Raw genomic sequence first — 23,580 nt, forward strand, 5'->3', positions numbered from 1 at the left:
GGAATTCCTGCTACATAAAAAGCCCTGGTTTTAAGCAATATTGAGATGGTGCACATGAATGTTATAAAGCCCTCTTTGCCTACCAGAGGTTTGGGTGTCTTGACTGTGCGGCTGTTTTGATTGGCGGGTATTTTTTGTATTTGCGTGTGTCTTGCAAGTCATGGTGACCTCTGGTGACTGACCTCTACTGGGGGCCTGGAGGATATTCACGGAGGTAGCTGAATAAAGCCTGCCCCTGTTTTTCACCTCTGGTATTCCAAGGAGGTCTCCCATCCAAGTACTCGCCAGAGTCGACCCTTCTTAGCTTCCGAGATCTGAATAGACTGGGCTTGCCTGGGCTATAATCCAGGTGACGGCGACTGAGGGCTGTTTTTTAATTGATGTATCACCTTTGACACCTTCAGCACGGTGTGCAAATTTAAACAACATTCAAAAAAGCAAAAACTTCCAGTTTCCTTTTAAAAAAGCACCGGGACACAGGATCCAACCACAAGGCCCAGCCAGTTCTCTCAGGGTGTGAGGACAACCTCAGCCTTCCAAGAGCTGCGGTGTTTGCCTCCAGCAGCTGGCACGCCGCGGTAGACTGCCTCTGCGGCAGGAGGCTCCACTCCGCCCTGGTGGCTCCCAGACCGACGGCTGCGTGGGCAAGCGGACCCGCCGGCCCTTCCGCCCTCCTCCTCCTGCGCTTCTGCCCGCAGGAGGAGCTCACCTGCCTACCGCCTTCCCCGCGGGATCAGCCCCGCCCAGCCGGGCCCGGAGGCGGAGCAGCGCGTCTCGGCACCGCAGTCACCGCATTGCTCAGCCGGCGCTCGGCGTTGCAGCAGCAGCAGCAGCAGGAGGATGGCCGGCGGCGCGGGCAAGAAGGTGGCGGTGGTGCTCGGCGCCGTCTGTTTGGCTGCCCTGGCGGGCCTGCTGCTGCTCTGCGTGCCCACCAAGGACCTGCGCGAGACGGCCGCCTTCAAGGTAAGCCGGGCACCACCCGCCCCAGGCCAGGGCAGACCCTCTCCCGGGCGCGGACTCCCCTCCCGTCGGGGCCCGGCTGAGCGTCTTCTTCTCCCGGGGCGCAGCAAGCAGAGCGCAGCAGCCGAGCATGTGGTGCCGGGCTTGGGAACTGCCTGGCTGCGTTTCTCCGCCCCCTCCCGCCTCGCAATTCAAACCTGCTCGCTCTGCCCGGCTTTCTCGAGCCTGAAGCGGGGTGTGGGTGTGTGTGGAGGCACGCAGCAGTTTCACTGGTGCCCGGGCTCAGCCCCTAAACTTATTTTTTTCTGTCTGATTGTCTTGAGCACGAAAGAGGTGTACGACAGAGCATGTAAAAGTGCATCACCCCCTTAATGTAGAAGCGCCTTGGTGGGCACGACTAAAGTACGCCCTGGGTCCGCCTTTCTGTTTCCAGCACTGTGCAGCCAAATGCGCTTTGGAAAACCCCCCAATAAAGGGTGATGGCAAGGACCTTCTCCAGACCTCAGTGGTACACTGCCTCTGATCATGGAGGTTCCATTCAACTATCGTAGCTTGCACTGTAGCTAGATGTCCCTCTGAATTTCTCTAACCTTTTCCCCCTAATGTCTCAGGGCATAAACCAGGATTCACCCTTATACATCTACAGTTGGGGGAAGGGAGGTGTGTTGTTGCTTGGGGGAGATGATTTTTTTGTGTGTGCCTGGGGGGTAGAACAGACAATTTGCTCCTGGGGCCAGTTACCGTCTCCTTTTTCTTTGCAAACTCCATGGGGGGAGCTGTAGCTGAATCCGGAGGCTCTGCCAAGTAGAAAACTCCCGTCAGGCTTTGGAATAAAGGGCTTCATCCTTTGCTCCCGCCCTGGCAAGTTTTGTACTGGAGTGAAGGGGGCGGGAGGGCGGGCTAACGACAGGGAAAGTGCTGAGCCCACTCCAGAAAAAGACTGGTGAAATAGTAGGGTCTCACTAGGATGTTGAGGTGGTGGTGAGATCTGAGGGGCTTAGATCGAACCGTCCCCATCTGGCTTGCTTTCTGTTGAGCAGGCATGGAGAAAGGTGATCGTCATCTAAGGGGCATGGGATTATCACTGGGGATGAGGCTCTACTTTGGGTCATGCCCTGAACTTTAGCAGAGGGTGAGCTTCTAGGCTCCCCCTTGCATGTTGTCTATTGTTGTCCCCAGCAGGAATGCGGGGACTTTTGCTTCTAAAGATGCTTGTGGTGGTGGTGGTGGGGGGGGGGTTGTTGAAGGTGGGGAGGATGTTTTCCAAAAGAGCACCCCTGCATCAGCACATCTGGCCTTGGAGCATTTGGCTGTTCAAAGTTCCCTCCTGGAGCCATTGCGTAACAAACAAAACAAAATGCCACATTCCAAGATTTTGCAGAGGGGACAGGCGGTGGCTGTCTGATGGAGGGGAATTCAATGGAAGGTAGACCCAGCTCTTCAGTCCCTGACGCCGCCCCCCACTCCCCCCCTTCCTGGCACTCTAGGCAGATGCCTTTTCCTAATTCTGGCCCGGAGCTGCTTCCTTTAATAGGGGTCCACCAAACATTGGTGTGCAAGTCAATTATTTCTGCATGCAGTTATATTTAACATGAAAAATGTCTGTATATTTAGAGGAAACCAGTGTGTTTTTTGTCGCCCACCATATGATATGCATACGTGGAGTTTTACAGGTCTTGGCATGCAAATGTATCTTTCTTGTATGAAGAAGATAAACATGCAGATAGATTCAGCTGGGTAACTGTGTCATTCTAAAGCATGGCCAATGGTTGGGACTGATAGGAGTTGTAGGCAAAAGACATCTGGAGAGCTACCGTTGGCCACCCCTGGAAAGCAACAGAACAAAGTTGGAGTCCAGTGTGGCACCTTTGAGACCAACACAGTGTAATTCTGTAATTCTTCACTTGTACCCAGAATTACACTTTGTTGGTCACTGGACTCAAACTTTGTGCTGCAGATCATGCATCGGTGCTGTGAAGTGGGCAGTGCATGCAGTTAAAAACAATAGGGCTGGCTTCAGTTGTTCCCTTCTGCTAAATGGGCCCTTCTTACAAAGATTTCTCACCTGGGGAAAGGGAATTGGTAAGTCAACACAAGTTAAATCAGTGGAGGGCGGATACTGCTGTCAAAACCATTTGGGCTAGACTGACTTCATACAAACCGCAGGCTGAGCTGTCTGTCTCCCACCCTGTTTTCAGTGCTACTATGTCTTAATTGTGCTGTAGGACAAACAGTAATTAAACATATGAGTGCCTCTGAGCACATGCAGAGGGCCTTTCACCTTTGAACAACCATAATCAGCCCATATTATGGAAAAATAACATTTTTAGGTTGGGGATGCAGCCTTTCTTTTAAAAAAATTGACTAATCTATCATTAGGTTGTCTTCTGTCCAGCCACCAATAGCTGCTTTTTTTTAAGATTATGATCTCTCCCACCTTGTTTCTGGGTCTTGTGCAGACACCAATACATACTTGGTTTAGTCTCATTGGGACTGCCTGGTGAAATATATCAGGCTAATGCAATGGGGGGGGGGAGGGCAGAGGTATTCAGTCTGGATAGCTCAAATAAGATAGAGCAGAAGATATTCCAGCTGTGAGCCCTCTCTCCTCTTCATGGGAAAACAGTGTCTTGAGGTTTGAACTTGGAATGTGCCTTGGGTGCAAATCCCTCTAGCTGCAATTCTTCCACTTCAGAGGTACCGTATGTAAAATCCAGGCTGTGAGTTTGCAACATACACAGAACTCTTGTTTGCATATCAGTGTTCAAAACAAAAGAAAGGGGGCAATATAAATAAATGTTGAATAGGCAAATTTGAGTTATTTAGAAGAGCCAGTAAGAACCTGAAGGGGCACTTGAATTTAAGAACCCTGCAGCATAGCTTTGTTCCCTGAATCAGAAGTGGAGTGAATGGGAATCTGCAAAGAAAAAGAAAGCAACCTGATAAGCAAGCCTTTTTTTTTGGTCTGTCCTCTACAATGCTACTGGGTCTCAGTGTACCCTGAAGAAGCAATAATTTAATTTAGAAAACATGCAAGGAGAATGATAAGATGGCATTTGACTAGTGGTTTAAGGGCTTGCTCTGGGAGAACATATTTTTTTCTCATTGCTATGCACTTGCTGATTAGCTGCTTCTGGCTTCTTTCTGCTGCTGAGTTTTTCTCCTTGTAAGCAGTTTAGGCTAGAGATGACCTACCTGCCAAAAAAAGGTAGTGAGGATGGTAGAAAAGGGAAGCCAAATGAGGATACACTATCCATCTTTTGCTTCCCCCAGATCCTTCACCTTTCACATGCTTATCAGCAAATTCTCCCAATGCTCCCATGTTCTTTTTCCCAAGGTTATTTTATTTATTGTTAAATATTTGGCTTCTCCCTAAAATGATGGGCAAGGAGGTGGCTCATGTCCAGGGTAATCTGGATAAAGGCAAGCACAATGAAGGAATAACAATCAGGCACTAAAATTAATACGGCAAATCAGGAACATTTGTTCCTATTCAACTTGGCCAATCCCTTGAGTCTTCTTTCATAAGAGACTTGGGGCATCTGAAAGACAAATGTGCTTGCACACCTGTGTAGTTTGGCTGGATCTGGAAGATGGTGTATGGTTTTGGTTTCGGGTTGCCACCTCCAGGTGGTGGCTGGAGACATGCTATTACAACTGATCTCCAGGCAACAGAAGAGATTAGTTCACAGGAAGAAAATGACTACTTTGGAAGATGGCCTCTGTGTCATTATACCCCACTGAAGTACCTCCCCTCCCCAAAACTCACCCTCCTCAGGCTCCACCCCCAAAATCTCCAGTTATTTTCCTAACCCAGAACTGGCAACCCTATTCTGATTGCCCCATTTCTAAGAAGATATTGTGAGGAAAAACCCCTTACAGAACATCGTAGTCACCAACTTGGTTGCCAGAGCACCTGGAGAAGTAACTTACACACGTCTGGCCAGAGAGTGTGAGTGAACCTATCCAGGGGCTAAAGGGACTTATGCAGTACTAGCAGCCGTAACGCGACGAAGGCACTCAAGACTGGTACAAGAGTGCCCACCAGGAGAACAGAGGGCTTCCCGCGGTTCTGTATGACGTCCATCTCGGCCGTGGAGCGGAGGAGACTGCACCGCCAGGAGCTATCCAGGCGAACGGTTTTGAAGCACTGACCATGGAATGCACTGTGGAAGGCTAACACCACACGCAGCCATCTTCCTCCCAGGCCAGACTCCATTCCAGCAAAGCGAACGGCTCACGTACTCGCCAAATGTCACCTGTGATTGCAGGCAATCGACCCACCCCAGGCATGGCCAACTGTCCCACCGCCACTGTCTTTGTCCAGCAAAACCTTGGACAAAACAATAGAAGATTGAAGAAGAGGAAGAACATCTTCACCCGGACCCAAGTGTTTTTTTACCGACTGGGTGTTACCTTAGATAACAATTTGGCCATCTATTGTCACCCTCTTAGATAAGTGTGATAAACTCAAGCACACCTCCACCCAGTGATTTCCCCCCATTCTCCTCTGTACTGTCACCTTGGAGCACCCCCACCCTGGTCCATTTCAACCTGAAAGTTCACTCAGGTACCCAGGACCCAAGCCTGTTCATTGGTCAGTTATGGGCATCCAATTAGGTGCCATCAATGAACTTTCTACTGGCTATCGCAGTAATCCAGCCCTTATGGTCACTGCGAAGCCTCCCCTTTTGGGGAAGTCATGCATCAGCTGACCACCTTCCTCCTCCCTTGTACCTCCCATCTCCTAAGGGCTCAAGATAGTCCTTATAACCTGTGGACTAGCTACTCACAGGTGTGTTTCTAGCAGTATCCCAATTCCGCTGTCTAGATCCATCCCCGATTCTAAGGCCAAGTTTTGAGTCCCCTCTCCCACTTCCTCGCTCTTTGCCATTGGAGCCTTCCTTGAAGACTACGATAGGTAAATATCACCCTGTTTGTCTATCCATGTGTTTCTCTATATCTCTCTCTATTTTTCTTAGGACTGTATGTATGATTTTATGAGTATTTTTGATCTTGTGTGTGTGTTCTATAATTTTCTACAATACATTTTAATTGTTTTTACTTAAATTAGTGTCTCTGGCATATTTGAGCAATAGTTTCTGGACATGGAGCCTGTATATATAGACTCTTGTTTCTTTTAAAGTCAAGTGCCCACCTATCAATTCCCCAACCTCATTTTGAGGGCATTTTGGCTTACAATATGGTAGCACTGGAAAGGGTTTAGAAAAGAGCCAACGAAATGATCAAGGGGTTGGAGTTTCCCTTACAAAGGAAGGCTATGGGGAAAGGTTTAGGAGTTTGGGCTTGTTTGGTGTGCAGTTAACTTGGAGCGGGGGTGGCCAAACTTGCTTAACATAGGAGCCACATAGAATAGATGTCAGATGTTTGACAGCCGCAAGAAATGGATATTTGAGAGCTGCAAGACAGGAAGGCAGGCAGGCAAATAGATGGGGGAGGAAGGGAGAGGTAGAAAGAAAGCAACTTTAACTTTAAATGCCACCAGTTGTCTTGGCTTGGAGAAGTGATTTAAAGAGACACCTTCTCCAAGCCAGCTGATGGGGTAATGGGGGCATCGAGAGCTGCACAATATGTGTGAAAGCCACATGTGGCTCCTGAGCCACAGTTTGGCCACCGCTGACTTAGAGGGATGGTACGTGAAGGACTGCCTCTTGCTGTACTGGCCAGGTGACACATCCCAGAAGCCCTCACCTTGGGCCCCTGCCTGCAGTGGTGAAGTGGGTGATTCCAGAGAGGGAGTGCTTTTGCCAGAGGCACCTTGTCTCTGAAAGCCTTCTCCTTGAGTCCTGCTTGGCACAAACCCGGGCAATTATTTAGGGGCTTTATCTTTTTTAATTATCCTTTTAGCCTGTTTTTAGCCTGAGGAGTGTCATGTGACAATTATTCTATGTTCTTCAGTGTTTTATTTATTTATTTATTTTTGCTAGGGCTGTGTTTTTAATGGCTGTTTAATTTTTCATATTTTATTGTGTCATGTTTATGTTGTAAGCTACCTAAATAGGTTTTCTGGAGAGGTCGCGTATCCATTTTCCAAATGAGTAAATATCGTGGGGCATTATAAGATTATGTCTGGGGTGGAGAAAGTGGATAGAGGGAACTTCCTCTTCCCGTAATATTATAACTCTGAAGTACTCAGTGAAGCTGAGGGGCAGGAGATGCAGGATAGATTAAGTATTTGTAAAATAAGACTTGATGGTGGCTACTGGCTGAAGGGGATACAAGACTGGACAAATTCATGGGGGATGCATCTGTCAGTGGCTACTTTTCTCCCTCTCCCAAAATATTAGAACTCAAGGGCATCCAGTGAAGGTGATGGGCAGTAGATTCAGGACAGACAAAAGGAAATACTGCTTTACACAGAGAGTGATTGAACTCTGGACTCTGCTGTCAGAGGATGTAGTGATGGCTACAGGAATCAACAGCTTTTAATAGCAATGAGATAGATTCATGGAGGATCAGTCTATTAATGGCTACTAGCTATGGTGGCTGAGGGGAACCTCTGCCTTCAGAATCCCAGATTCAGAAGTCAACATCAGGGGAAGGCCTCAACCTCCATGCCCTAGTGTTGGCCATCCAGAGGAACTGGTTGACCACTATGTGAGACAGGATACTGGATTAGATGGTCTATTGGTCTGATCCAGCGGGGCTATTCTTATGTTCTTATGGTAGTTATTGGAGAACAGCAATACAGGGGTTTTTGATTTTCATGCCTTCTTGAAGGTTCTTTGGGAAGCATCTTGGTTGGCCATTGTGGGAAGCAACATGCTAGACTAGATGAACTTCAGGGCTTTTCTGTTCTTCCTAACAGAGATATTACAACAGATATTACAACAGGATTTGGTACCTTGGGTGTTGGGCTTTCTTTTCACTTTCTCTCTCACTTGGGGGGTCAAAAGGCCATGAAATGTAAGAAGTTTCTGCTCAAAGCTCAAATATAGACAGGATCCCCTTACACTTCTGCAACTTCCCTCTTCCATCAGGGCCACTTCCTTTTTTGAACATATGGCACTACGATAACCCCACAGCATCAATTAGGGTTGCCACACTCCAGGTGGCACCTGGAGATCTCCTACTATTACAATTAAGTTCCAGATGACTGAGATCAGTTCCCCTGGAGAAACTAGCTGACTATGTGGCACTATACCCTGATGAGGTCCCAACCCTCCCCAAACCCCATTCTGACCAGGTTTGACCTCCCAGATCTCCAGGTATTTCTCAACCCAGAGTTGGCAACTCCAATTGCATCAATATGTGTTGTCTACTCTGACCTGCAGTGGCTCTCCAGGACCTCAGCCAGGAAAGTGCCTTTTGCTGTCCAAGGGCCTGAGACCTTCTGCATGCTGAGCAGGTGTTCCAAAGTCCTTTTGAGGCAGGGCGATGACTGTACTTTGTGCAAGGAAATCTTTGTGTTGGTCCAGATCTGTTCCTATCAGGTGAGTATCTGCAATCAGAAGGCAGGTCCCCGGGGAAGCCTTCTGAGTCACCGTGATGAAAGTCCTTGCCAAGTTCTCTTGCCTCACTCTCTCTTCCCACAGTAAATAAGCCCTGCCTGAGGAAGAGTGGGAGTTCTAGACTTGCCTCCAGTCTTTTCAATCTTATTTTGGCATAGGTATCCACCCCCCTGTTTTTTCCTTAGATGGAAGAAGCTAAGGGTATAGGGTTGCCATGTCTGACTCAGGAAATACCTGGGGACTTTGGGGGCAAAGCCAGGAGACTTTGGGGTGAAGTCAGGAACAAGGTTGTGACAAGCACAATTGAACGCTGAAGGGAGTTCTGGCCATCATATTTAAAGGGACCACACTCATTTTAAAGGCCTTCCTTTCATTGGAAATAATGGAGGATGGGGGGGCACCTTCTTTTGAGACTCATAGAATTGGACCTCCCTAGTTCAATCTTTTTGAAACTTTGGAGGGGTTTTGAAGAGAGGCACCAGATACTATGCTGAATATTTGGAGCCTCAACCTCAAAAAACAGTCCCCTCCAGAGCCCCAAACAGCCATGGATCAATTCTCTCTTATACCCTATGGGGACCAGTCTCCATAGGATATAACAGAGTGCCCAGCAGATATTCAACCCCACTCCCCCAACTTTCTGAAAACCCTGAAGTGGGGAGAGGGCCTCCAAACCAGGGGATCCCCTGATTCCCCCACCTGGAGATTGGAAACCCTAGAGAGAAATGGAAGCCATTTTGAAATATAGATCAAAAATTCAGTATCTGTATGGGGTGTAGTGTTGCCAGCTCCAGGAAACACGTGGAGATTTTGGGGGTGAAGCCTGAGGAGTGGTGGGGGGTGGGGTGGTTTGGTTAGGGGAGGGGAGGGACTTCAGTGGGGTATAATACCATCAAGTCCATCTTCTAAAGTGCCCATTTTCTCTGGGGGAACTGATCTGTTACCTGGATATCAGCTGTAATTCCAGGAGATCTCCAGCCACCAACTGGAGGTTAAGTAAAGATAAAAGCAAACTATATGCGAGGTTATATTAACATATATTACACATAATAGTCCAAAAATTCAGAAGGAAAATATCCCATATGCTGTAAGTCTGTTGGTTGTCAGTTGCCAAACAAGTCCTCCTCTTAAGGTGCTTTTACATTCAATAGTCCAAGCAGAAGTTTTTGGCAAGCAAGCCTTCTTTGTATAATATTGTGGATCCAAAGAAGGAAAAAGTGGGACCGGTTTCGGTTTCTGCAGCCTTCATCAGCCAATTATTAATAATTCAACATCTCATGGCTTCCTGCTGTAAAAAAAGATCCAATAATAAACAACAACTCCTCTATACAGCAAAGACATCCATAACAGAGCCCATACTCACCCAAGCTCTTAAACAGAATAACACATTAGTGGGAGCACTAGCCCTATTCCATTCTGGGACTAACGTTCCATCATTTTGTTGCTGCTATATGCTTCTCCAAACACACCTTGCAGTCACTACTACATTTATTCTGTTGTTACACATCACACCCGGTGGACTAATTAATTCTTAAAGGGGCATTGCCATTTTAACTTAAATATGTCCAGACACTAACTCTTACACATTTTATACAGTTACAAGGACATATTTAGATTTACAGAAACAGTTTACAAAAACATGCTATAAAAAGCCAAAAGTTCCATAGCTTGATTTAAACCAAACGGGGTCATAGTTTGAAGGGTGTGGATCTAGTAACACTCACGACGTAACAAATGCTTCACATAGTAGTGTAGAAGGCTCATGGTATTTATCCGTGTGTTACGTTTTATCACATCCCTCCTCCAAAGAGCACAGGATGGCATATGTCCCTCCATTTTCATCCTTACAAGTGCCCTATGAGGTGAGTTAGACTGAGAGAGAGGGGGACTGACACAAGATGGCCCAGAGAGTTTAATGACTGAGCAGGGATTCAAACTTGAGTTTCCCCAGTCTTAGTTGTACAATCTAACTGCAACACTATACTGCTGAGACTATAATGGCACTAACTATTAGAAGCTTTCACAGTGCAGGAAGTATCTGCCAACAACTCTTAGCTACGATTCTGAAAGACAGCCTCCATGTTCAGGGGCAGTCTTCTGACTTGTGGGTGCTGGGAGACAAACAGGAGGTAGCCATTGTTTTCATGCCCTGCTTGTGGGCATCTGGCTGCTCACTTCTGGAAACAGGATACTGGGCTAAATGTAGTCCTGTTTGACCTGCATCCTCACAGGAGCTATCTGTCCTGACCTGGATAACTCAGGCTAGCCTGCTCAGATCTCAGATTTGAGAAGCTAAACAGGGTTGACTCTCACTAGTTTTTGCATGGGAAACCTCCAAGAAAGATCAGGGTCATGATGTGGAGGTGGGCAGTCAGTGGCACCCACCTGTCTCTTGCCTTGAAAACCCTATGGGGATGCCATAATTAGCTGTGACTTGATGGCAAAAAACAACAAAGGAGCTATATCAGGCTGCAGTTGCCAATCCTGCTTGGCCTCTTCTCTGGAATCAAAGATTCTATCAGGTATTGTTTTCATTTTCAAGCCAATCTCTGTAGCCAGGACTAGAAACTTGCTTTTTTATTTTTTAAAGGAAGTGCCAGATTATGATTACACCAAATGCAGATCCCTTGGTACAGGCTGACTTTAATTTAACAATGTGCTGAAGTAGGTTACCAGGTCAGAGCAGTGGCTGACAGAGTCTGCTTTGAACCAAGATGGGTAGCCGTGCTAGTCTGTCTGTAGGTGTAGAAAAGAGTAAGAGCCCAGTAGCGACTTAAAGGCTAACAAAATTTGTGGCAGGGTGTGAGCTTTCGTCAGTCACTACTCACTTCTTCAGATAACTTCTTTGAATCTGAAGAAGTGAGCAGTGACTAATGACTGCTCCTACACTGCCCCAAATTTTGTTAGTCATTAAAGTGCTACTGGACTCTTACTCTTCTCTACTGCTACAGGCAGACTAACATGACTACCCATCTTGAGCAAAGGAAATAAGAGTGTTACAAGGAACACCCACTACGGAGAGTAGCAACCCCCATTCCATTTGCAAACACCATGGGTGGAGGGAGAGCACGGAGGGAGAAACAAGACAGAGGAGAACCTACCACAAATTCCCAAACTGTGGCAAAGCCACATCAGGCAGATGTATAAAACTCAGACGCCATTTTTACTGGACTCTTACTCTTTCCTTCTGCTGCTGTGAACTATGTTTGCATCTTGGGTTTGCAAGGAAAGCCTTAGTTGGTGGCCCTGGGCAAATGGCTATCCTTCAGTCTGCAGAAGACAAAAGACATTGTAAAGAATGGTGAGATAATGAATGGGTGAAAAGGAGTCTTTTAGCATCTTAAATATTGAAGAGACTGAAGTTCTGCCCTGTGGAAGTTTCTTGAGACTCTTTAAGGGTCCATCATGGGACTCCTTCCTGCTTTTGCTGTGGGTGATACACACTTCTATGAGATAATGGTGCTGAGCCTTCTTGGATTCTTAAATGAGGCATGAAGGCCAAGAGCAAACTTTAAGAGGAACCCCTTCCCCCTCCTAATTTCCCCCCAGCTAAATTTCTGCTCTTAATGATGTTTACAGTTTTGGTTGCTAGGAGCTTTTGGAGAGGTGTTCTCTCCTTTAATTACTCATTAAGTGCTTCTTTACAAGACAAGTAATTAAACTGTGAAATTTACTGCCAGAGGAGGTAGTCATGGCCACTGGCATACATTTCTTTAAAAGGGGATCAGAAAATTTCATGGAGGAAAGATCCATCAGATGAGTGACTAAGGAGAGCCTCCATGGTCGGAGGCAGCAGACCACTGAATACCGGTGCTAGGGAAAGGGACAACCTCTGTGCCTTGTGTTTTGACCTTCCAAGTCAACCTTTGCGTGAAACAGGATGCTGGCTATGTGGACTACTGGTTTGATTCAGCAAGGTTCTTTTTCTGTCTTTTTCCTGGTCCTTTTCCTTTCTGAGAATCATGATTTTCCTGCCAGCACTCACTAAAATCTCCCTGTTCACTCAGGGGCACCCAATGATATTGAAATGTAGTAGTAGTAATAGTGAAACCCTTTTTGTATGCTGCCTTCTGTGTTTGGCACATAAATCTCTTGGGCACACCCTGGCCAAGTTTGGAAGTGCTGATTTGCCACTGTAAGCAGGGAGAGATTTTTAAAAGTTTGGGAGAAATCTTGCTCAATTCAGCTAAAGACTTCTGGGCAGGCTGGTATTAGGGAACCAGTTATTTGTGTAGAGGGTAGGGTTGCCAGCTACAGGTTGGGAAATACCTGAATATTTTGGGGATGGAACTTGAGAAGGGTGGGATTTGGGGAAGGGAGGGACTTCAGTGGGGTAGAATGCCTTCCAAAGTGGCCATTTTCTCCAGGTGAACTGACCTGTCACCAGTTGTAATCCCAGGAGATCTCCAGTCACCACCTGGAGGTTGGCAACCATAGTGGAGGGGAGGGTAGAGGAACCAGTTTTGCATGGGAAGTCCTTGGATTCAGTCCCTAGCTATAGCATCTTGAGAAGCAGATCTTAAGAAAGACCTGGGGCACCACTTCTAGTCAAAGTTGTGAGCTGGATAGACCTGCTGGTCAGAGCAGTTCCTCTTGGTGTGGATGAACACCAAATTTTGGTTGTCTGGGTGCTCTTGCTAAGAGTCTGTTCTCAAATGTATTTGATTTAGAAGTAAAGAAGAAGAGCTTGGCTTTATACCCCACCCTTCACTACCAGAAGGAGTCTCAGAACGGTTTACAATCTCCTTTCCGTTTCTCTCCCCACAACAGATACCCTGTGAGGTTGGTGGGGCTGAGAGAGCTCTCCCAGAACTGCTCTTGAGCAGAACAGCTCTGAGAGAGACCCTCTCGGAGCTTTCTACTCAAGAGCAGTTCTGAGAGAGTTCTTATGGGACACTGAGTTTAGTGGGACTTGATCCCAAACAGAAGTGCAGGCTAGTGTCTCTTGGAATTGCCTGGGTGTCCATTGTCACAAAGTGGAAAGTTGAAAACACTGGTGTGTGTTCTGGTGAGTGATCCTCTTATCTAGTTTTGGCACTGGGTTGTTAGTGAATAGGCTTGGATTACATACACATCTAAAACCAGGCAATTTTTTTTAAGTTGCTCTTAGACTGATGAATTGAATAAAGATATATAAAACAGTCCCAGATGTGGCTTGTTTATTAGGAGATTTATATCCCTCCTCTTAGAGATTATATTCCTGAGGTGGTTTCTGAATTGCTTAGAACCAGTAAAAATGCATCCAAACTAAGTCATAGCACCCAGAAACAGAATAGTCACCAACTGCAGCAATAAAACCATCCATCAGTTAAAAACTCACAGCATAAATGCAACAGAAGTTAGTGGGGGATGGATTTAGTCACACTGGCTAAAATGACTCTGTCTCCAGTGCTCATCCCCCTGATATCCCAGAGGTGGAGGGGGGGGCAAGGTTGCACAGAGTGGGGCCAGTGAGGAAAATGTAACAGATATGAACTGTGACCTCCCACTGGCTCAATCTCATCTGAAGCAAGAGGAGGGCACTTTAATTCCTTGCTTCTCATGTGGCGTAGCAGTTTGTGGTAGCAGTTTGTGCAGGCAGCTCCTTGCTTTCCTAGCTCAGGTCTTGGTTCACCTGGAGGAATGGGTTGTTGAGATATGTGATGGGAGGGAGAGCTGGGCCAAAGCATCTCTTGTAGATCATATGAAGGGCAATAGAGGGTTTTAAGAGCCCTTTGTGGCCCTTGCAGAGGAAATGGCTGGTATGCAAAATAAACAGAAGAGAAGATGATTAGGAGTCCTTTGCTCCCCAGGGAAAGTGGTCAGGGTGTGCCTTTTGACATAGAAACTATATGGGTCCAGATGGAAAGCACCCAGGAAGCAGACTGTGTCCTGAGTTTGCTACTTCATTAAGTGAGAGTCACCCTAAAGGGATCTTGTGCCGTGGTTCTCTTCTGCTTCTTGCCAGTCTGGGCCTTTCTCTGCATGCTCTATTCCTCCTTTCCTCAGCTTAACATTCCAGGCACTCAGAAGCTGCATCAATTTTCTGCCCCCCTCGCTCTGCTTCCGGCTGGAACTCCCCTCTTGGCTCAGTGTTGTCCTATAAATATCCCGAATTTGAATTCATACGCCCCCTTCCCAAGGGAGAGAAGTCTTGAAACAAGACTATGAGGAATCAGGAGATCCTGGCTGGGGGTCTGTGGGAATCTGTTGCAGAAGGCCAGGTTCTTGGTAGTGAACTGTTTGGTATTAAGGAGTGATAAGAAGGGGCTGTTCTTTTCTGTGCTTTCCAGGTTGGCTTCATCTCTAGAATGGGCTGCTTTGGGACTGGCTAGACTGTTGTCTTAAAAAGCATATCGCTCATTCTAAAAGAGAAAATGTTTCTCTACTGGTTCTTCCCAGTATTTTTTATTGAATTTTTATTTGGGGGGGGGGCTATAAAACGTTTCTTCCCAAGGCAACCCTGTAATGTGGTCAAGGGATAAAGTTCCCTGTCAATGCTTTCAAGGTCTGCTTGGTGCTCTATCTGACTCATCTCTTGGGGGAGGCATAACTTCTAGATTATTCTTTCAAGTTGGCTAGAAATGGCATTTTATTTCCTGTGCTCTGCACCCTCCCTTCCACTTGTTTGTTTAGCCATAAACCTTTTAAACAGAATCTTTTATTTTGCGAAGTTTGCTGTGCTGCTCCCCCTCACATGCCATTCACATTCACCTACGGAGGACCCTGGAGAAGGAGGCGGAGGCGGGCCTTATGGAGATGCTGGCTGTCTAGCAGGCAAAGGCTGCAAGATTCCTGCTGGGAACTCTGTTTTCAAGGCATGCAGGGCCCCAAGTCAGGACTGTGCCACATGGAGAGCAGCTAAAGTCTTCCCCCTTCTAGGAAAATGTCTCCTCCTGTGCCCCTGCTGTCTAAGAATAAGTCCAGCCTCTGCAGTGGATTGGGGCCCTCTTCAGTGTGCCAGCCTGAGTAGTCACTTGGTTGGCTGGGCTGCCCTTTTGTTCACTCTTTCAACCCCTTACCCTGACTGTGAGGTTAAATCGGGACAAGGAACGGCTGCAGCAGATGTTCTGGGAACCCCGGAGTCTTTCTTTGCAAAGACCATTCAGCCGCTGCCAGAATGATCCATCCTTGTGCTTGGAAAAAAAACCTGCTTTGCAGCTGATGGTGTGCCAGGAAATCTTTAAGAGATCAAGACTTGGGCTGTTTAGAAAGCAAGAGGCACCACTCTAACGAGGCCCTTTTGAATTCTCTCTGTGCCTGCTTCCTTTCAAGTGGTTTCAGTTGAGGAATGTTCTCTGCTCAGAGCCACCCCCCCCCCTCGTCCCAGTGCTATCAATGCAGCTACAGGAGTCTGTTACACATTGTTCAGGGCTGCGAGGTTTGAACAGATGAGTCAGTGCAATTAACTGACCAACACAGACATGTGCAGATTGTTTGCTGTGAGAGGGCTGTTGAAGAACTAGACATGGGGGGGGGGGTGTTGAGATATGGGGGTTAGGGTTGCCAACCTCCAGGTGATGGCTGGATATCTCCTGCTATTACAATTAAACTCCAGGCAAAAGGGATCAGTTTCCCTGGAGAAAAATGGCCACTTTGGAAGGTGGCGTCTATGGCATTATACCCCACTGAAGCCCCTCCCCTCCCTAAACCTGGCCTCCTCAGGCTCCACCCGCAAAATCTCCAGCTATTTTCCAACCTGGACCAGGCAACCCTAGTGGCAGTGAGGGTGTCAGAATGCTTCTCGGGAGACCATGGTCCTAGAGAGGTTGCCTGTTGCATCTGTGCATGAGTCCCTGCTTCTTTCTAATCAGCCTCTGCTGGAGTGAGAAATTCTCACTCCATCTGAATAGGCCATTCCCATGCAGGGAGTGGGAACAGACTGTTGCAGTTCAGTATGAATCACTGTTCTGAGGTTGTACATTTTGGGTTACATGGACAAAATTAATCTCATTTTGCCATATTAATTATATATCAAGGTTGGCATCACAAGGAAGGACAAGGCTGTGGCCACGTAGACCTTGACAAATGATTCAGCGAAAGTAGCCGTCAAGAGGAAATCATTCTTGAGGTTCTAGTTCAGACTTGGAACTCTTCCATGGATGCTGTATCTCGTGAATACACAGTGTCTTCAAATTCTGCTATGAACATGCTGTTCTACATATAGTAGGCCTCTTGCCAACATAGTGAGCACATATTTTACTCATAGAGAAGAAAAAAGGAACGCCTCCAAGATGCTTTTTTTTTTCCCTTCAGAGGATTTGGGAAGCGATGCATAGATCAGAATGTCAGACAGTTCCAAATAGTGCCTCTATGCTTTAAAATTTGTTGAGATCATCTCTCTCTGTTGCACATCCTGGCTCCTCTCCTAGGGACAATTGACAAATCTACAATACTTGCACATTCTTTGTCCCTGATGATCTGTGTGTCTGTTTCAGTGAAACTTGAATCCGTGAATTAGCAGCTTTACCTGTTAAGAATGCCTGCCTCTGCTTCTTCACCCCCCCCCCCTCTGAGAGCATACAGAATTGTGTTAAACCAAATAGCCAAGTATTGTCTGTCTCCAAGGTCTTACGAAGAAATCTCTCCCAGCTGTGCTAGCTCCCTGTCATCCTTTTAAGTGGAGCTGGGGATTGAACCTGGACCTTTTTTCATGCACAGCAGATTTCATTGGACGCTCTCAGATCTAAGAAGTGCTACTCTTGAGATTTGTTTTAGGAAAGTTGGGCTTGTTGGTCCAGTGCCTTGACTCCCACACAGGATGCCAGAGGCCAAGCTTGCTGGGTGTGGAGGGGGGAGGCAGAGAGGACTGCATCTTTTTGGGAGAGGCTGTGGCTCAGTGCAAGATCATATGCCCTTCATACACAAGAGCTCAGGTTCAAGCGCTGGCAGTTCCCATTGAAAGGATATTAGGCAGCCTGGGGAATGTTGAAAGGATGTTAGGTGGGTCTCTACCTGAGACCCTGGAGAATTGTTGCCAGCCTGAATAAGCTAATCTGGATGGACCAGTAGTCTGAATTGGTATAAAGAAGCTTTATAAATTCAGAGCGAGAAAAAGAAACCAGAATTGGTCTGACAAAGGAGAATAATACGCCAGAATATTAAAAATGAATCTTTTGTTGCTGGTTGCAGTTATGCAGCAGTGTGCTGACGTGTCTTGAACTTGGTTTGTTTTTTAAGAAAGCCCCCAAGGGTCGAAAACTCCTAGACTGAAGCAAGCCCAAAAGTGAGTGACCTTCTATCCACTCATCTCTGGCAAGGCGGAAGGTTCTCTGGGCAAGAATGATCTGGCAAACGGGAAGGAAGATGATTCTCCTTTCTTGTTTCAGGTCGCTGATATTCCATAAATGGCTCACATGAGAAGCATGACAAAGCCAGTTTGTACCTTTGGGGGGGGGGGTCAGTAACTTCTGTAGATTCATTTTGAAATGCTGCATTAAAGCATTCCTTAAAAATTAACAATCCTGGCCTGACTGTAACCAAAATTTCCTAGTAGCATTCCACCATGCTAGCTGCAAAAATACAGTATGTCCCACTTTGCTAAATCTGATGGAGAATGAAACTTCCAGATGTCCCTTGTGTCCTAGCAGGTATTTAAAGTCTGCAGAGTTTAAAGTATTTAAAGCCACTAACTAATGCACATTCAATCCACTTTCAATGCAACTAGATTCTGTTGTGTGCAATGGCAAAATCCACTTGCAAACGGTTGCTGGAGTGGATTGAAATTGCATTATTTAGCATGTGTGAAAATGCTTACTATGTGTTTGTTGAAGTGGAATTATTGCAGCAAACCTAGCAGCAGAGACCACAAGAAACTGAACGGTGGCAGGGAACTGATGAATTTTGGTGTTGCTTTACAACCTGGATTTTCCATTCATACTAACATTGAGCTTTGTTATTTAGAATGTCCTTGTGGCTCTGTTGTGTTAATATGATGGGAAAAAATACATTTTCAGGTTAACAAACCTTTAAGATATTAAGGTAATGTATTAAACAGAATTGTAGCATATAACATTTCAGATTGTTTCACTCTTAAAGAAAATATTCGCTCTTCTACAATGAGGGTTGCCTGTCTCTAGGAGGGACCTGAAGATCTCCCAGAATTACAGTTGATCTCCAGACTACAGAGATCAGCTCCCCTGGAGTAAATGGCTGATTTAGAAAATGGACTCTATGGCATTGTACCTTGTTGAGGTTCCCACCCCACCACTGGCTTCACCCCCTTTACTGGCTGCTGGTGGGGATGCTTCTCGCAAGTGCAAAGTGCACATGGCGCAATGACTTCACCCAGAAGTGATGCTATTGCACCAGGCATGTCACACAGGGAACGCACTAGCATTTGGGTAAAAAACTCTATAGTGCCATAGAGTTTTTACCCAAATGCTAGAATGTCCCCCTGCACAACATGGCCAGTGCAATGATGTCACTTCTGGGTGATGTCATTGTACTGGGCACATTGGGTGCTGATGGATCTTTTGGGGTGTGGGGATGCCCCTACCAGCCAGCTCTGTACCAGTGGGTTTGAGGCCCCAAAACCAGGGGAACCCCTGCCCCCAGAGGGAGGCTGGGAACTCTATCACCCCATATCTACAGGAATTTCCTACCAGGAGTTGGCAACCCTATCTATAATAATGGGATAACTGTAGGCCCTATGTTGGTTTGTCAATATACTTATGTAGTTTAGGTGTATTTGGGAGGTGGTTGTAAGAGAACGCAAACAATTCTCCTCCAAGTCTCCCTAATCTAGGAATGCTAGCCTCCAGATGGGACCTGGGGACCCCCCAGAATTACAGTTCATCTCCAGATTACAGCGATCAGTTCCCTTGGAGAAAATGGTTGCTTTGGAGGGTTCTCCCCAGGCTCCATCGCCAAATCTCCAGGAATTTCCCAGCCTGGATCTGGCAACCCTGCCTCCAATTCCGGCCAGGTGGGACCTGGCAGCCCTACCTAAGACAGTGCCATGGAAGCTTCAGGGACACTGTGTCTGCTCAGGGTGATTGTGTTGTCACTGACAGCCACTGTGGTTTCTGAAAAATTAAAGCTGTACTTGATGCTGGTGAAGCACTTGAAGACCAGCTCATCTTTCTTTTTTTAACTTAAGCTCAGGACTGTTCAGCCCAGATGTTGGGCTAGAACTAGATCATTGTCAACACAGAAATGGTTAACAGGATGAGTTCTGAGCTGTAGAACACTCAGAAGTATGCTAAATAATGACATCTCTGAAAGGGAAATGGAGCAGAGTTCTACAGTTGTTTGGTTACACTTTGGGTTTCAATTCCTCCTTTCTTGTTAAACCGAGCAGAAAAAAAGCACTTTGAGATGCAGAGCAGGGGAGCTTTTTCAAAACAGTTTAATAATTGCATGGCTTCCTCTTCCTGTGTTTCTCCTTGGTGAGATTCTGTTACAACCATAACCCAAAACCACTGAACCTAGTAGAGTTATGTGCAAACTCTTCTGCAGGGGCCCATTTCACACCTCACAAGGGAGTTTTCTTTGAGAAGTAATTTATGTAGTTAAAAGCTCCTGTGAGTCCAATATCTCCAGATTCAGAGGAGGCTGCCTGTTGCATCTCTGCATGATACATGTTGGCTTCACCTCCTTCCAGTCAGCCTCTGCTAGAGCAGGTAATTTTTCTGCATTGAGTATAGCTGCAACATTGCTCGTGATTCAGACTCACAGCAGAACGACTGAGCCCCAGAGGAGGCTGCCTGTTGCATCTTTGCATGAGTTGATAGGTATGTGCTTGCATCCTGTACAGCATGTCTATTTGTACATAAACTTTACTTGCACTGTTCGAACTCTCCAGAACTTCTTCCTCACAAGGAAAATCATCATGTAAAAACCTGTGTTTAGTAATTTCCCTGCTTTGGGGGAAGCTGAGAATATGAAATTATAACATAATTAGGACGCAGGCTAGTAACAAGAACCATGTGTCTGTTATGCTTATCAACTTTGGTTACATATGTGATGGCTTATTGGAAGTCGTTCTCTGTGGAGTTGGGCTCCAAGTTCTGTTTCTTACAACTTGGCTTGCAAAAAAGAGTCATGCTGCATACAGAAAGGTTTCTGGAGCTGAGCATTGTTTCCTTCTCTTTATCTTTTGCATCTGGCAGTCAGAGGCACATACTGTCTTGGGACACGAAGCTTTATGGAAAAGTTTGACTCCGCCCCTTTGAGGCAAGCTGCAACAGGGATGGCTCCTCTAGAATCCCCACAAGTTGCTGGGAGAGCTGGATTTCACCTCTCCAAGCTCTTTTGCATGGGCTGTGGAGGAAGTGATTTGGTAGTGGGGTCTGGGAGGAGAAGAAGAAGATGACTGCAGATTTATCCCCCGTCCTTCTCTCTGAACCAGAGACTCAGAGCGGCTTACAATCTCCTATATCTTCTCCCCCCACAACAGACGCCTTGTGAGGTGGATGGGGCTGAGAGGGCTCTCACAGTAGCTGCCCTTTCAAGGACAACTCCTGCGAGAGCTATGGCTAACCCAAGGCCATTCCAGCAGGTCCATGTGGAGGAGTGGGGAATCAAACCTGGTTCTCCCGGATAAGAGTCTGCACACTGATGCGATGATGCCTGAGAAGAAGACTGTCACAGCAATAGGTCCTGAGATGCTGTTTCTGGAAACATTAGTCCTGCAGGGCTGTAGCTATAGTTCTCCAAGGGAACTGGGCTTCAAAATAGAAAAATCTCTTGTTTCAACACTGGTTGCCTCTTCTTGTTTGATCATTGGAAATCCCTCATGGGGTCTGTGTTCAAAAAATGGTACCAGAAGATCTAGGAACAATTTTTGATGGGTAGAATTATGCATAATCCATTTTGGGGGGACTCATGCATAGTAGTTCCTTTTTGAATATGGTGAAATATGGAAACCAGTTATGAATATATGAAGTTGCCTTATACTGAATCAGACCCTCAGTCCATCAAAGTCAGTATTGTCTACTCAGACTGGCAGCGGCTCTCCAGGGTCTCCAGCTGCGGTTTTTCATGCCTACTTGCCTGGACCCTTTTTAGTTGGAGATGCCGGGGATTGAATCTGGGACCTTCTGCTTACCAAGCAGATGCTCTACCACTGAGCCACCGTCCCTCCCCTATGTTCTGGATTTCCTATGTGCTAGGGATGATACAATTCCCTTGATGCAATGAAGTATAGGTGGTTGGTCATTGTGAATCTTGGTTTTGTAACAGATTGTGAATTGTCACTTTTGTTAGAATCATAGAGTTGGAAGGGACCTCCAGGGTCATCTAGTCCAACCCCAGGAAATTCACAAATGCCTCCCCCTAAGTTCACAGGATTCACATTGCTGTCAGATGGCCATCTAGCCTCTGATTAAAAACCTCCAAGGAAGGAGAGCCCACCACCTCCTGAGGAAGCCTGTTCCACTGAGGAACCACTCTAATGGTCAGGAAGTTCTTTTTAATGTTGAGCTGGAAACTTTTGATTTAATTTCAACCCATTGGTTCTGGTCCTACCTTCTGGGGCCACAGAAAACAATTCTGCACTATCCTCTTCAAGTACTTTAAGATGGTGATCATGTCACCTCTCAGCCACCTCCTCTCCAGGCTAAACATGCCCAGTTGCTTCAACCTTTCTTTGTACGACTTAGTTTCCAGATCGTTCACCATCTTTGTTGCCCTCCTCTGGACCCATTCCAGCTTGTCTATATCCTTCTTAAAATGTGGTGCCCAAAACTGAACATAATACTCCAGGTGAGGTCTTACTAGAGCATCTTACATACCATCACTTCACATGATCTGGACACTATACTTATTAACCTCCATGATCTATATGGAGATTAGTTTGTGTTCAGTTTAGTTTAGTCTTATGTTTTTTTCCTGTTTGTATCATGGTTTCATGGTTTTTTCCTCTTCGTACCCCAGCTTATATGAGTTCAATAAAATAAAAAAAAATAGAAAAGGGGTGTTTGGGTACGCTCAAAGATGCACCAATTAATAGTAAATGCAAAGGTGAGTATGGGTTGTCATTTTGAGTGGTGCTTTGTGTTGGAATGTGTGAAGATTACAGGAAAAGATTGTGACACACTCTCAGCAAGTGGCATAATGCAGGCATATCATGGAGATAGAACAGAATCACCTCTCCTCCTTGGTTCTCGTGTTATAAACTGTTTTGAAAGGTACCAAAAGATAAGCAAATCCAAACATCCACTTGCACAAGCCCATTATAGTCCTATGGAATGTTCATTAATATTCTGCCTACCTGGGCTAAATTAACAAGAGTTGTTCACAGACCAGTGCCACTTTTGTAAAAGAAGAAATGTTAAGCTTGGGCAGAGTTTGGGAATATACGGCTACGATCACACACAAAAAATAATGCACTTTCAATGCACTTTCCAACTGGACTTTGCCAGTTCACACAGTAAAAGCCAGTTGGAAAGTACATTGAACGTTGATTGAAAGTGCATTTATTTAGTGTGTGTGATCAAAAACCCAGAGCAGGACAAGCCAGTCTCAGAAGTCCTAAAAGTTGTGTGACGAGGGAATTAGTGATACAGGGGTGATGGGAACTATATCTGCTTAAATTTCCTTATTCACTTGAGAGCTAGTTTTGAAGGTCCCAGGCTACAGAATTTTTATTGGGGGGGGGCATCTTTGAATGCTCCCTGGTTTTCTACACCCTGCTGTCAGTAGAAAATTAGCACAGCTAGGAACAAGCTGGATTACATCCTCCTTCCATGGTAGCGTGATTTTATTTAATTTGCCTGGAGGAGATTTAAAATTGACACACACACACACACACCCCTTATGCACTGGAATGGAGCTGGAGCAGACCAGGTTCTGGCACTTACCCAGGGCAGAAAGTTTGGCATGCTGCAGGGTAACTGGCAGTTCGGAGGCACCAGGAGGCAATTTCTTGAAAGTGATCACGTGTATCTAGGCATGGATGAAAGAGGCATCTGGCAGGGCAGGTTGGAGAAGGTGTGTTATTGGGCCAAGAAGAAAAAAGGGTTTGGGATTTTGTTCATTTTAAGCCTCATGGAGCATGAAGAATGGAGAGGTGTAGTGCCCTTGCAGATGGCAGGGCAAGGTGGAACCAAAGATATGTGAACAACTGATGGAAAAGTCTCCATGGGACCCACATTAGAACCCACACTGAAGGCATCCTCCATTTTGGTCTTTCAGTCATGGAGATGCACTACAGTGAAGGTTGGTT

At 46.2% G+C, this 23,580-nt stretch overlaps 1 protein-coding gene and 1 long non-coding RNA gene across 2 annotated transcripts in view; one reads left to right on the top strand and one right to left on the bottom strand.

Moving 5' to 3' along the window:
• Positions 1–792: 792 nt before the first annotated feature.
• ENTPD2 (ectonucleoside triphosphate diphosphohydrolase 2) overlaps positions 793–23,580 on the top strand; it is a 48,701-nt gene continuing 25,913 nt past the window's right edge. The window contains exon 1 of the mRNA XM_060251111.1: positions 793–963. Within this exon, the coding sequence (XP_060107094.1) occupies positions 841–963 (123 nt within the window). The 5' untranslated portion in view covers positions 793–840. The remainder of the gene's footprint in view (positions 964–23,580) is intronic.
• LOC132580133 (uncharacterized) lies at positions 9,445–9,937 on the bottom strand. The gene is made up of 2 exons (XR_009556031.1): positions 9,796–9,937; positions 9,445–9,720 (listed from the first exon to the last, which is right to left on the bottom strand). It is a non-coding gene; the product is annotated as an uncharacterized LOC132580133 (long non-coding RNA).

This window comes from Heteronotia binoei, chromosome 12, assembly GCF_032191835.1.
Source record: "Heteronotia binoei isolate CCM8104 ecotype False Entrance Well chromosome 12, APGP_CSIRO_Hbin_v1, whole genome shotgun sequence".
In the NCBI taxonomy this organism is placed as follows: Eukaryota; Metazoa; Chordata; class Lepidosauria; order Squamata; family Gekkonidae; genus Heteronotia; species Heteronotia binoei.